Source organism: Sylvia atricapilla, chromosome 2, assembly GCF_009819655.1.
Source record: "Sylvia atricapilla isolate bSylAtr1 chromosome 2, bSylAtr1.pri, whole genome shotgun sequence".
NCBI lineage: Eukaryota > Metazoa > Chordata > Aves > Passeriformes > Sylviidae > Sylvia > Sylvia atricapilla.
Genome location: NC_089141.1, coordinates 100,257,427 through 100,270,809, shown reverse-complemented (window position 1 = coordinate 100,270,809; position 13,383 = coordinate 100,257,427). Strand labels below are relative to the sequence as shown.

At 38.7% G+C, this 13,383-nt stretch overlaps 1 protein-coding gene across 6 annotated transcripts in view; it reads left to right on the top strand.

Moving 5' to 3' along the window:
- The window catches only part of SH3KBP1 (SH3 domain containing kinase binding protein 1), a 212,887-nt gene that overhangs the window by 149,399 nt on the left and 50,105 nt on the right, over positions 1–13,383 (top strand). For all 6 annotated transcript variants that reach the window (XM_066313938.1, XM_066313936.1, XM_066313937.1 and 3 more), the window contains 2 exons: positions 1,934–2,009; positions 11,141–11,235. In XM_066313938.1, the coding sequence (XP_066170035.1) occupies positions 1,934–2,009; positions 11,141–11,235 (171 nt within the window). The remainder of the gene's footprint in view (positions 1–1,933; positions 2,010–11,140; positions 11,236–13,383) is intronic.

Sequence of the window (13,383 nt, the reverse complement as noted above, 5' to 3'; positions counted from 1 at the left end):
ATGGTGTTTGGTTTCATGCCATAAAATCAATGATTCATGTATGATAAAGCAATTACTAAAATATTTTCTTTAATTGATTGGTCTTGCATAATAATTTAATCTTTGAAAAACCAAAATCTTCCCTAATTTAAAGTGTTTTCATATCCCTTTAGTGAGCATGTCTTTATTAGCCAAATAGCAGTGCAGTTTAGAGTATCTGCTTTCATCGTTTCCCTAAACAATTTCATGAAGCAGAAATGTGAATAAAGGTTTGATCATGACCAAGACAGTACTGTGATTTGCAGCTATCTTGAACTGCTCTGTTTGCCTCTGAACCAGAAGCTGCCCTCCCAGTCTCACTTTCATCTTGAAGGCATTCTGTACTTTTATCTGTGTAAATGCAAATGCCTGGTAGTTTCAAATTCTTCGTTTTATCTCTTTTCATACAATTTTCACTGCTTTGCAGATGGATCTCAGGTTTATCATCATCCTTCTTGACTTCAAACTTCTCTAGCACAACCAGGTCATGCACTTTTCTTAGTTTTGCCCTCTCTTGGTTTCCAGATATCTGTCATCTCCTTTTTTTTCTGTTGCCTCCCTAATCACTGGTTCAGTTGCTGCTTCTTATCTTTAATTCCCACCTCAGAAAAGAATTCAGGAGGTTCTGTAGAGTTTTGTTGTTTATTGCTCTTCCTTAGCAGTCACAAACTCTGAATTTTGAGTAGAGTTATAAGCTCATCAGAAGGTCAGGTTTTCTGCTTCCACCTGCAAATTAAGTTGCAACAGGATGCTTTTGTGTGTTGCAGTTCGTGGTCTGCATTGCTGTCAACATGGATTTGATGACTGTCTTGTGCACAACTCTCGAAACTATCTATCCTCCCTACCTGCTCTTTTTACCAGCCTGAAATCTCTGTGTGTATTTCAGTCCTTTTCATAGATACATCTTGGCACATTATTACATATCATTAACATGGAACTCTGGATATTCTTTATAGACCTTGGAATTTTTCAGCTATACAAAGAGCTCTACTCCTGTTGCTTCTTATATTGACCAGTGTTTTGTTATGGTCCTTATGGTACTCAGAACTCCCAAGACTAGATCTTAGCACTCTGGTCTCTCAGCTTTTACTCAGGTGGTCATGAAAGTGTGGAGGAGCCTTGTGGTGTTCATGCAGACCTTGCCAGGAAAGGATGTTGAATGGCAGCTAGGGCTTTTCAGAAACAATTACGTTTATTTTCTTATCTACACATTGCTAGGATTTTAAAGATAGAAAACTTTCTTCATAGGGAGACAAGCCAAGAGGGGGGATGGCATGCATATAATAACAGGAGAAGGTACATAAAGATGAATATCACTGATTTTATTCTGTTTTATTTTACTGGGGGCAGATATTTGTTACGGTTTCAGCTTACCTGTCTGAGGCAGGTTACTGCTTATTAAAAATTAGTTCACTGTAAATTAGTTACTTTTGCTAAAAAGAAATAGAATAAGAAGGAGATGTAAATATAAAGATCATAGTCTAGCATGACTGAAATGAATACTCCTTGTACGAACAGAAGTCAAGTGGTTTCCTCCCTGCTGCTTCTATCAGCGTTACTTTTGGTACTGAATAACACTTTTCCCTAATTTCGTCGATTGCTTAATATTCAATCTACCAGTGAAACTTCTGTGAGTCTTCCCTGAAACTCAGGGAAGTGTTAAGGGATTATAATTTAAAAATGTTAATAAAAATTAGTTAAAGGGAAATTGGAGGATCACATTTCTATGAATTCACTATAATTTAAAAAAAGTTAATCCCCAGTAACAAACATATGTATAGTTTATAATTTGTCTTTTTTCCATTACTGTCCCTTTTCTACTCCTATATTTTTGTATTTTCATTATTATTTTTCATGTTGTCCAGCTTCTAATTGAACTTGCAAATTTTAAAGAAGAACAATTATTTTTTTTCAGAGTGTTGGGAAGAAATTACCTCCAGCCACAGCAACTCAGGAGCCAACAAAAATAGAAGTGGACAGCAGAACAAAAAGTAGGTTTCATAGGTTTTTCTTTTTTGCAGTTTGTGCTATTAAAAGCAAGCTGAATGCTTTTCTCTGATTTTGGTTAAAAGAGTGTCCTGTATATAAAAAAAGTGAGGATGCAGATAGATATATTTAGGATAAACTTTGAGTAGGTGATATCTAGACAAAATGCTTTGTTTCACAGAATCCTCTGAATTGTTTTTGTTCTCATGACCCTACCTCAAGTTTTCTGCCACTGAAAATCAAATTAAATTATGTGATCAACTTTCAGCCTTGAGGATACTTCGGAATTAGAGTTGAATAAGATCCAAATTCAGGTTGTAGCTTGTAGGTAGGTCATAAAAAATCCTCTCATTGTGAGAAATGCCCTTGCCTTTTTTCCTCTTTTTTTAAAAAAAAATATTTCAATTATTTTATTTCTTTATGTAGCAGAAATATGTTCATGGTATAGTTTGTATGGGAAATCCGAAGAGAATGCTCCAGGGAGACCTTCCAGTACCTGAAGGGGACCTACAAGAAGAGCTGGAGAGTGAATTTTTACAAGGGAATGTAATGATAGGACAAGGAGAAATGGCTTTAAACTGAAAGAGGGCAGGTTTAGATCAGATGTTAGAAATGTGTTCCTGTGAGTGTAGTGAGGCACAGGTAGCCCAGAGAAGCTGTGGGTGCCCCATCCCTGGCAGTGTTCAAGGCCAGGCTGCATGGGGCTCTGAGCAACCTGGGATAGTGAAAGGTGTCCTTGCCTATGGCAGGAGGCACTGGGACTACATGGTCCTAAAGTTTCCTTCTCTGATTCTCTGACATTCAGTTCTTTTTTCATAATTTCAGTGCTTAGCAATGAAAAAGTAATTATTAAATCTTTCAGGTATGTGATTGTAGGGAAGCATATGTAACTAGCTTACCAAATTATATACATATATATTCCCCATCTTACAGTTTTATTTAGCTAAAGTTACAACTAAATGTTACAGATTCTGGTGGAAAAGAGTAAGAGGGAAGAGAACACAGAAAAGAAGCTGAATATACCAGAGCTGATTTTCTTTAAATTTTGCGCAGTCCTTCTTCCCTGATGTGTTTATCCTTGTAGATAGTTAGCGGATAACGTTTTGTCTCAGAACTGAAAACATACAGACATACATGGGAAAGCATCTGGATCAGCAGAGCAGGGTCTGTCTGAGGGAAGTGTGTGGTTACAAACTGGTTTGCACAGGTTTTCAGCTCGGAGTTGCAAAAGCAGCTCAGAAGAGCTTTTAGTGAGTTATTGTCCATTAGCTCCACCACAATCCTTGACTCGCTACATCCTCTTATCTTGTTCCCCTGGGCCACCAGGCTCTAATGGGGAACACTGCAAGAATTCAATTGCCCTGAGGAAGTGAAAACTTGAAATACTGAAAAATATGTGAACTAGTAATGCAGAACAGGGCTTGTGAGCATGTTCTGGAATGACCTCTGCCAGCCTGCAGGTTGAGCAGCTCAAGCTGACCTGAGTGCAGGTCCAGGGGCTTTCCCACCTGCAGCATTAACCCGTGTGTGAGAAGCCAGGCTGCTCCTTTCCTCATCAGCTCATGCTTCTGACACCTGAAGCTGCTCACTAAATCCCCTCCCAGGGTATGGGAGGTTCAAACTTTCACATGTATAAACTGAGTATGGAAACCTTCTCACCAGTGGTTAGAAGACTGTTTTCTACTGTGATCCATTGAGCTCTGACTGACAGAGACATTTTTCCATCAAAACTTTTGGGCTTTGGATGATCCTTCTTTCACCTCTTTCTTATTTCCCTCGAACACACCTTTTTGGCCAGAAAAATCTCTCTTCTATCTCTGTCTTCTTTCAACATCCATTTTGCCAGAGTTGGTGAGAAGGGTGGGCTACTTATTTGTATGTTGTTGAATTTTGACTAAACTGCATTACTTATTATTTTATCTTTCCTGGAATCTCTTGGGCCTCAGTAGAATTCTTGCCATCTCTGTTCATACTTGGAAAAGAGAAGCACATCTATAGGAAAGTTTGATGTAATGTAATTATATATAATTTTCTTAGCCTCAAATGACATCACTGAAGACACGTTTCATTCAGCTGAAGTTGTCTTTCACTTAAATTGAAAAACCTTTCAGTGCAAATGAAACATGCTTCAGTCTGGTTTGGTGTTTAATATAGGCAGAGGATTAATTTCTTCATAATAAAGTTAATTTCTTATAGTCAGAAATGAGGAGTATGTTCAGACTGGCATAGGACTATAATCTGCCTAGTATTTGTCATTTCTCAAAAATTCAATTTTTCCTTTTTACCACAAATAAGCTTGAAAAATGATTAAGTCCAGGGAAGTTTGCAGTCTCAGAAAACTGGTGAATGCTCCAATTGCTGTGTTCAGCTCAAAAGTATCATTCCACCTTGGCCCTTAAGTACTTTCACTTTTGCCTGGGATGGTGGTTTCTTGGAGCCTTTAACTGCTGAACAAAACAGATACTGTGCCATTCTTCAAGGAAGTAGCAAGAAACAGACGATCCATAGACTAGGCTCAGTATGGAGAGGGAGCTTTTGGATAACATGGTTTAGATTTCTTTGGGATGACCCTTGGAGATGACTGCTGCAAGCAAGGTAGCAGGTGCAGCAGCATCTTCCCTCTCTGCCCATGGGGCTTCAGCAAGGAGTGATGGTTGCTGACTTTTCTCACGCTTCAGTTCCAGTCTGCTTTTTTTTCTATAGCTTTTTGTGATGTGACAGGGCAGTGATCAGCAGTGAGGCACTTGATGTGCCATCTTCTCTTGGAACATCCAAGATGGGCTAAGCTCCGCTATGGAGTGAGTTGGTTGAAGCAAAAGGTAGAGTGTTCTCTAAGGTGCATCTCCCAACAGTACTCTCTGTAAATCTCCCCAAAAACAGATTTAAGGTTTTGTGGGATAAACAGATGACTCTTCAGGGCCAAAGAGGACTTCTTGCTTAATGGAAGAGCACAGTGAAGGCATAAATCTTTACAGGCTTTGAGGGGTCCCTCAGAAAAAATCACTAACCTTTTACGAATGAGGGAATGCATCTTTGAAGAAAAAAGGGGAGAATTGTTTGGTTTAGATTTGTGGGTTCCTAGATTTAGAGGAGTATTCTGCTCTTGAAGTTCCATCTCTGTCATGTAGATAGGATTAATGCATGAGTGTTTACAATCCTATTTCTGGAGCGAGATGTATTGTTTTCTATGAAATAGCTTACTTTTAGTATGAGTGGCTTGTGGTGAAAAGGATATGTTGTAGAAAAATTATATAAGTTTTGAAGTAGCTCTGTTGGATTCTAAAATTCAGCAAAAACAAAAACATCCACTACATCTGAGAGCTACTGCAGATTACTGAGGCTGCACTAATGGAGTATAAACAAGCACACAACAAAAGAGCAAAGGCAGTAAGTCACAGAGTGCATTGACCACAGCACTTAATTTGATTACTCCAGTCACTGTTTAAAATTTGTGTTAAGCTATTGCGTAGGAGCACCAAGATCATAGCAAACAACTAATCTTTTTGCATGATGTAGAAAGTGTAAGGAATAGTGAATATGTATTAATAGGACAATAGTTACTTCTGGTTCTATTTTTTTTAATAAGGGGATGTTTTGACAGTTTACATCTGACTAAGTTTTGTGAAAATATTTATTAATGCAACCTATTTAAGAGTCTTGAGTGTAGCAATTAATAGTAAAACCAAATTCTGCTGAGTATAGTGTTTGGATTTTTTTGTCTGGTTTGTGGTTTTGGTAATAATTATGTAAATTTTCTCTGGATTTTTTATGTTTTACTGCATTTCAGAAACATCTTATGAGTGATAGTCAAAGAGAGGAAGTTTAAACTCAAGGAATACTACCTTAATGCTACCTGGTTTTTTGTTTAGTATTACTGTTTGTGTCCATATTGATTGCTCTGTGATTTAGACTTCACTGATGGGGAAATATTTAAGCCTCAAAAATTAATGATAGAAAGAAACAACACTAGAAGTAAAAGTAAGAGATTGTGTCATCCTCCCCTAAGAGGAAAAGCAAATTCCAGAGTCACTGTCCCCTTTGAGATTTAAGCTTGCATGACTGTTTGTCTGTGGACTGCCTTCTTGAAAGTCTCAGCTCATCCTAAGAGAACAAACAGAAGAGTCACACTTTTGTAGTGAGACAGGGTTTACTGATACAGTAAATGGAGTTTGCTCAGGTCTGGCTGGAACAGTGTAATATTTAACCAGTCTCTCAAAATACAAACAAATGAGTTTACCTGCTCTACTGCTGCAGGACCCCAGGTCACAGAGCAGGTCTGTGGATTGACACCAGTTCTTTGCCCTGCAGTTGTAAATGCATATGGAGTCAGTGAATTCTGTCAGTGAAATACTCTCCTTGCTGTGGCCTAGGTAAGGAAGCAGGGATGCTCTGTACCAAGGCCATCCTTTGCTATTCTTCTCCCTCTTGAGGCAATGATTTTTTGAGGGCTTGAGACTGTATCAAAAAGGCCACATTTTCAACTTGAGGACAGACAGTGTTGCACAAGGATACATGGTAACAACTCCCATAAAACATCTCATTCTCTTTGGTTCTCTCCATTCCTTGAGCAGGGCTCATTGCCCGTGGTTGGGAGGATCTATGAGTGTGCAGTGAGAAACTGTGGTCTGACAGAGTACTGCTGGATTGATAAAATAGGACTGAAAGGCTCATCTTTTTTCCTCCCTCACTGTTTCCAAGATATCTGCTGTTGGGGGTTTATTAACAGGTTTATTTTTATCAGGTCAGGAGGAGAAAAAGAGGATTCTGGAAGAACTGTCTGTGATATATAAACACGACTTTAGATGTCAGATGTAAAAATGAGATTTATCATCTACAGCTGAGGGATAGTTAGTATTGGTATCTCAGTCTGAAGTTTTAATTTGGCTTAAGTTTATTTGCCAGGCATATAATAGGACATGTTGTTTTGACTTTTAGTATTTTTCTGTTCTTCTTCTTTTTTTTTTCTTTTTTTTCTTTTTTTTCTTTTTTTATTTTTTTTTTTTTTTCCCCTCTCATTTGGAAAATCCCAAATTCAGCAAATTCCATTGTGGTCTATACAATGCTGTGTCTGAAATTAGTTTTTTCTTTTATCTTTCCCTTCTTCCAATCTAAACATGACTGTTGACATTAAGTGCTTCTACATCCTCCTGAGGTATTGCGCCCTGCTGAGTAAGGACAATTTTAGTACTGATGTGACATAGCCTATAAGATTTTTCTCTGCTTTTATTAATCTGATTTTAAAGGTTCACATTATTTTGATTTCTGTTGGCTTTGTTTTTGCTTGCTTTAATCATGTTGGTCTATCTGTCCCTTAGGAAAAGTTTGAAAGCTGACTTTGTCCAGTTACTTAGATTGCTCCCAACCCGTCTGTGATGTTGAGACCTCTGTTACAGCATGATCCAATGGGTTCAGTGATTTAGTATATGTCTGTCTGAATTGTACTCAGGAAGTCCAGACTTTCACTGCACATAAACCATATTCTTTTTCTATGGCTCTTCCTTCACTCTGTGTTCCTGTGCCAGCATTCAGAGCATAAAGGGGGCATGAGCCTCCCCCAGCTCCCTCTTGTGCCTCTCCGAAGTTTGTCTCCTAGCTCTTTATGAACCACATCATTACTTGGTTGATTTCTGATATTTTTCTACAGTTTAATTCTTTGTTTTGCTGCTATTTTAAATTTTTTTAAAAAGAAAAGATTAAGAGTTTGGTGGGGAGATTGGACAGGTCATGGGACAACAGAGTTCTTGAAGTCAAAACTAGAAGGACAATATGTGTAGTTTTCTGGTAGAGAACTTCCTGATCACCAGCTGGTACTTCAGATGCTGACACCCCAGCCCTCTCTCCACTCCTGTCTATCAGAGTCTTCATCCTGAAAGACAATTCAAATACCCAGTCTCCAAATGGCAAGTGAGACATGAGAAGCTTTATCTGTTTCAGGACTCAGGATACCCAAGCCCTTTGGTATCCATAGCATTTTTTAACCTGAAACAGATGGGATTCATCCACACCTTGAGCAGAAGCTGCACTGCAGACATCCTGTCAGAGTGATGCTGTTTGCTGTTTGAGTTTTTTCAGCTTTGTGCTTGGCTTTGTGCTTGGCTTTCCACTTAATCTTGAGCTGATGCTGTTATTGAATGGAGGATCAATGTATGTGTCTGAGAATGGATGTTCTGGAATGATCCTTCTTGGGCTCAGGTGTTGTTTACCTCTGAGAATCCAGCCAGTTCTGTATCCCAAAAAAGAAATGCTAAGCCTGTTCCCAGTAACTAGAGACTTGCCTGAGTGTGCAGCACTCAGCTTCTTTAGTGCAGTATTACATCTACATCAACTCTGGACTAATTCACTGAATCTATTATTTAGAACAGCTGCTTTTTGGAGTGTGGATATACTCAGAATAGGAAAAAAAAAAAAACCACGATGATAATTTAAGGTAGCAGGCCACTGAAGTGTAAAATGTGCTGAATCTCATATTTATCTACATGCTGCTTTGCATCCACCTAAGTTATTGTGCATCAGCTTTCTACCAGCTTTTACATAAAATGTTGTGATACTGTCTCAAAGACAAGGCAGTGAGCAGGTGGAGCATCCTAGTCAAGTCCACACACAGACATCCCAACACTTCCTCAGAATGCAGTAAATTAACAGTTAGACACCCCTTTCATCCTCTGAATCTCAGTTGTGATCTGGTGTTTTCTCACATGCCCAGTGGTTTGGAAAAGTCACCAAATGATTATTTCAGTGTTCTCTGCTTTCAGAGAAAAAGGATTTTTTTTCAGGAAAAAGGATTTTTTTTCCCATGCTCACTTCTTTTCCCTCAAAACTTTTGTTCATTGTCTTCATCTGAATTTTGTTTCTTCAGAGACACCAGAGGAGGTGTGGTGAGTTGACCCCAGCCAGAAGCTCTGCTCCACCCAGCCACTTGCTCCCCATAAGGGAGAGAGCAGGGCAAGCAAAAGCAAGAAAATTAATGTATAAAGACAGTTTGGTAAATACATGAAAGAGAAATAAGAAGAGGCAACACAAAGGCAACCACCATTCAGTAGATCAACTCATTCACTACCTACAGTGGATCAATGTCCAGCCAGCCTCCAAGGAATGGAAACCTCCTAGATCAACACTCCCAAAGCCCATCTATTTTTATTGCTGAGCAGGAGGCCGTGGCACAGAATATCCCTTTACTCATCTTCCCTCCAGCTCCTTGCCCACCCTGGCCTACTTGGGGGATAGAAAAGGGGGAAAAAAGAAAGCTGTGCAGCTATGCTGGGCAACAGCCAAAACACCAGTGTGTTGTTACCAGTGCAGTTTAAGTCACAAATCCAAAATACAGCACCATATGGGCTGCTGTGAATAAAATTAAGTCCATCTCAGCCAGACCTAATACAGGGCATGGCCAGAAAACCAACTCTAATGATCATGGATAAATTCAAACATTTGTTTGAATCTGTGAAGCCTAAGAATTTCTTGTTTGCTTGAACCAATGATACATAAAATTCATGCTGTTTCTGAGTGACAGTGTGTGAACTGAAGAAGTGCTTTCCTGTTCCCTACTAGTACTGTTTAATTTCTCAGGCTGATGGTGGTTACGGAGAGCAGACTTTCAGATGCTCATTTCTGGGCTGCTTCTTTATAGCTGATGTTCCTCTCAGTAAACTTTAGAAGTTGGGATGGAGCTTAAGTGTCAGAGCCCTAAGTCTGGGTTATAATCATGTGAGTTTGGTATCGGGACTTTTGTGGGGATGGTCCCACTGGAGATCTCTGCTGTCCAGGGACTTCAAATCATGGTTCAGCTAATCAAATGTAGGTGTCTGCTCTTGAAGTCAAGAGTGGCTCATTTTTAAAAGGCTGTGCTCATTTTAGTGACTTGATCTCCACTGACTGTAGTGCACCGACCAGGTTCGTTTTTAACATCAGATGCCTGAATCTAAATTTAGACACAAGACCAAAGCTTGGGGGGTGAGATCAGTAGCCTGCATCTGGAGCTGTTTGAGATACCCCCAGGGTATTTTGTTTTGACTTGTCTCCTGCTGTCAGACCAGAGGGACCTGGCAATTCCATAGGTTCAGCTGTTCCCTGTGTGTGTCTTAAAACCCAGGAGTGCCTGAAAAAGCACTCAGTGTCTGGGCAGCTGAACTGACCCCCTGGTGGAGCCTCAGATACCCTCAAGTGTGATAATGCAGGTTCTTGTGAGTATAAGTCCTATTATTTCAAATGAAGTTGTATTTCTGTGGCCTGCCAGTACTTCTCTGCATTGAATATGGAAGTTGACTAGACACAGAGATTATCAAAACTGAGACATTTAAAGTGAAGTGAACATTTTTGCAAAATCACACGCCCTTCTGCAAATAGTCAAGTAGTTAACTTGGTCCTTTTAGACCTGCTCTCTTAGAGTATCACATATTTTTATGCATAGTTTAACAGCTGTAAAACATATTCCCTTTTTATTTGTAAGACACGTTGACATACTCATCTGTTGCACAGCAACATGTAAGTAACTGCTTTTCATGACAACTGCTTTTTATGATTTCTGAGTAGGAGTACTGGCTTCTGTATTTTCCAGATGAAAGTTGAGATGATGCCCTTATTTATAGACAGTAAAGGAAAAAAGGGTCAAGGAAACTTTAGAGCAATGCTCAAAATTCTTACACCAAGTGTACAGGTGGTTTAGTTATTAATGCATTAACATTTATTAATGTATTATTTATTGTTGTACCATCTTTATAGATTCATAAGTATCTGCTTTTTGCACACAATAGATAAGCTCTGACAACCTACTGCTTCCTTTATGCTTCCAGTTTATGTGATCTGGTGGGAGCTATGGAAGTGGAGCTATGGAAGGAAGTGTCAGATACGGGTTTACTCTAAGGGAAAAAGTTTGTGGCAGGAGCAATTTCATTTGAGATGATGGTTCTAGGGGCTACAGAGCTGACTCCCTGGATGACGTGTGTGGGAATGCTTATCAGCATTCAGTTTTTTAAATATTTCATATTGTTTATGAAGGTCTAAAATACAAAGAGAAAGATGACAAGGAAATAAGGCAGCATGAAGAGACACTAATGGAATATTCTATGAAGATTGTTCACCCTTGAATAAGCAGTTGTTATAAAGTGATAATTTATCACAGTGAATTTCTTCTTTTCAGACAAGGAGTATTGCAAAGTGATATTTCCCTATGAAGCACAGAACGATGATGAACTCACAATCCGGGAAGGTGATGTTGTCACACTTATCAGTAAGGTAAAAGCAATATTTTTTTCCTATAAGCAATGATACAGTTTTTTAAATTGACATAATTTAATTTCCATAAAATTAGTATTTGTGCCTTTGACAGTGTTGTTGCTAAACCAAAGCTAGTTTGACAGTGAAACATTACGCAGGCTTCAGAGCCCTACATCTCCCTTCCTCTTGTGCTTCAGAGCCTTACCCTGATGAGGAATGCTAAGCAGAGAACAGCCAGTGTGTACTCTTGAGTCTGCAAATTTATACAATTAATTTTAATGTGAATCTGCTGGCAGATCAACATAAATTGTAAATTGATCCCAGTAACAAACATAATGGCTTAGAGAATAAACTGGAAGGTTCAAGAAAGCAGCAGCCTTGAATATCTCTCTTTGGTGTGCTGATTATTTTTCTTGTAGGACTGTGAATTAGATTTTTGTTTTAGATTGAGGTAATGTGCCTAAATTAACTTACTGAAATAAACATTTAAAATTTAGCCACCCTTAACATTCTGGTAAAGCAGAAAAGAAATAGTTTTAGATCTGTGTTTTTTCTACAATTATGTGAAATTATTCAAGATTAGAAATGAAAAAAACAGTGCCAGGATTTATCCTGAATCTTCAAAAGCCATAGAGTGAGGTGGTGAGTAAACAGTTGGTTTTCCTTTAGAAGAGTTGTGCAGCATGTTACAAAGAACAGATTATAGTTTAGGTGCACTTAATTTCCTGCTCCTGTTAAAAGACTTTATAGTTTATTTAAAAGTTTTTGATTGCTGGACATAAATATTTGTGGGGGTAAAAAACCTATAAACTAGAAAAGACTGTGGACTTTCCATGAGGAAGATGGATCATAATAATGTACACAATAGTACTGCTTTTGTTCCTATAATTGATGTGTCATGAGAAATTGTTACTTGACTGAACAATTTGGCACTGGGTGAAAAAACAAACCAAAATCTTAGGAAGTACATCTGGAGCAGTGTTTGCCACATACTAAGCTATTTTCAGTCATAGAGGGTATCTTCTTTGTCCTGAGCAATATGCCTGACAAAGAAAGTAATCAGAGATTTGGTAGGAAGAGAAACTGCAAATGTAAAAATAAATGGTGTACATTAAATATCGTTTAATGACTTGCCCTCATTGACTTTTGTTTAGCTTGTTTGTAGAGCTGTGTAGCTTTGCCTGATTTAGAATGTTCTCATGTGAGTATTTAACAGTGTTTCTGATCATGAAAATGGCTTTTAAGATGTTGCTCCTGTCTACTTTATGCTTTATTGACCAGATTTATTTAATTCCCCAAGATGGCTGGTCTCTGGGTGGAGCTGTGTTCAGCAGAAAGAACAGATAAAAAGACAATTACATTACTGAGGTTTCTGTGTGAGATTTAATTTGCATGCTTTTTCCCATTTTCTTCTTCCCTCTGCCTCTGCCCTCACAGTGGAAGGATATTTGTCTTTTATAATAACTACGCTGATGATTTGACCACATTGATCAGTTTTCCAAACCACGCAGAGAGAATGGTTTGGAATAGCAAATACACTATTCTCTAGCTCTGTCCTTCTATCTGCTCTCCACTGATATCAAACCATTGCAGACATTTTATTTAATTTTCTTCTTTTTTTCTGTGTCATGTCACGTCTATGAACACTTACATAAACCCATGCCTCTAGAGAGTGAGGGATCTCAATGCACAAAAGCCTGGAGTTTCTCTGTGGATGCCTTTTATGCAGCATCTGAACTGATCTGAGCCACTGAAAAAATGATGCTTAACAAGCAGTCACTTTGCAGATCCTTTTGTGTTTTGCACACCTCATTGCAGTCAGACTTGTGGGGTTTATTCATCTGTTTTTAACATAGTTTAAAAAACAAAATTCAGGCTCTGTGGAGTCAGGGTCTTTGCTGTAGAATTCTGAAAACAGTGAGATCTCCTTTATGCTCTACCACATAATATAATAACTTTATTTTAGTCCAGATCTTCTGAAGCAGATGTCTGTTGTCATCCTTTTAGTCAGCAATAACAAAGTCAACCTCCCCTTTCTGTCCACCAGTGGCTTCTGCCACAGAGCTACGTGGAGTTCAAATCACCACGCTTACATGACCAGTTAGTGAGCCAGGCTGACAAAGAGGCATCAAAGGGAAACATACAGAATGCTTCAGAAATAGTTAT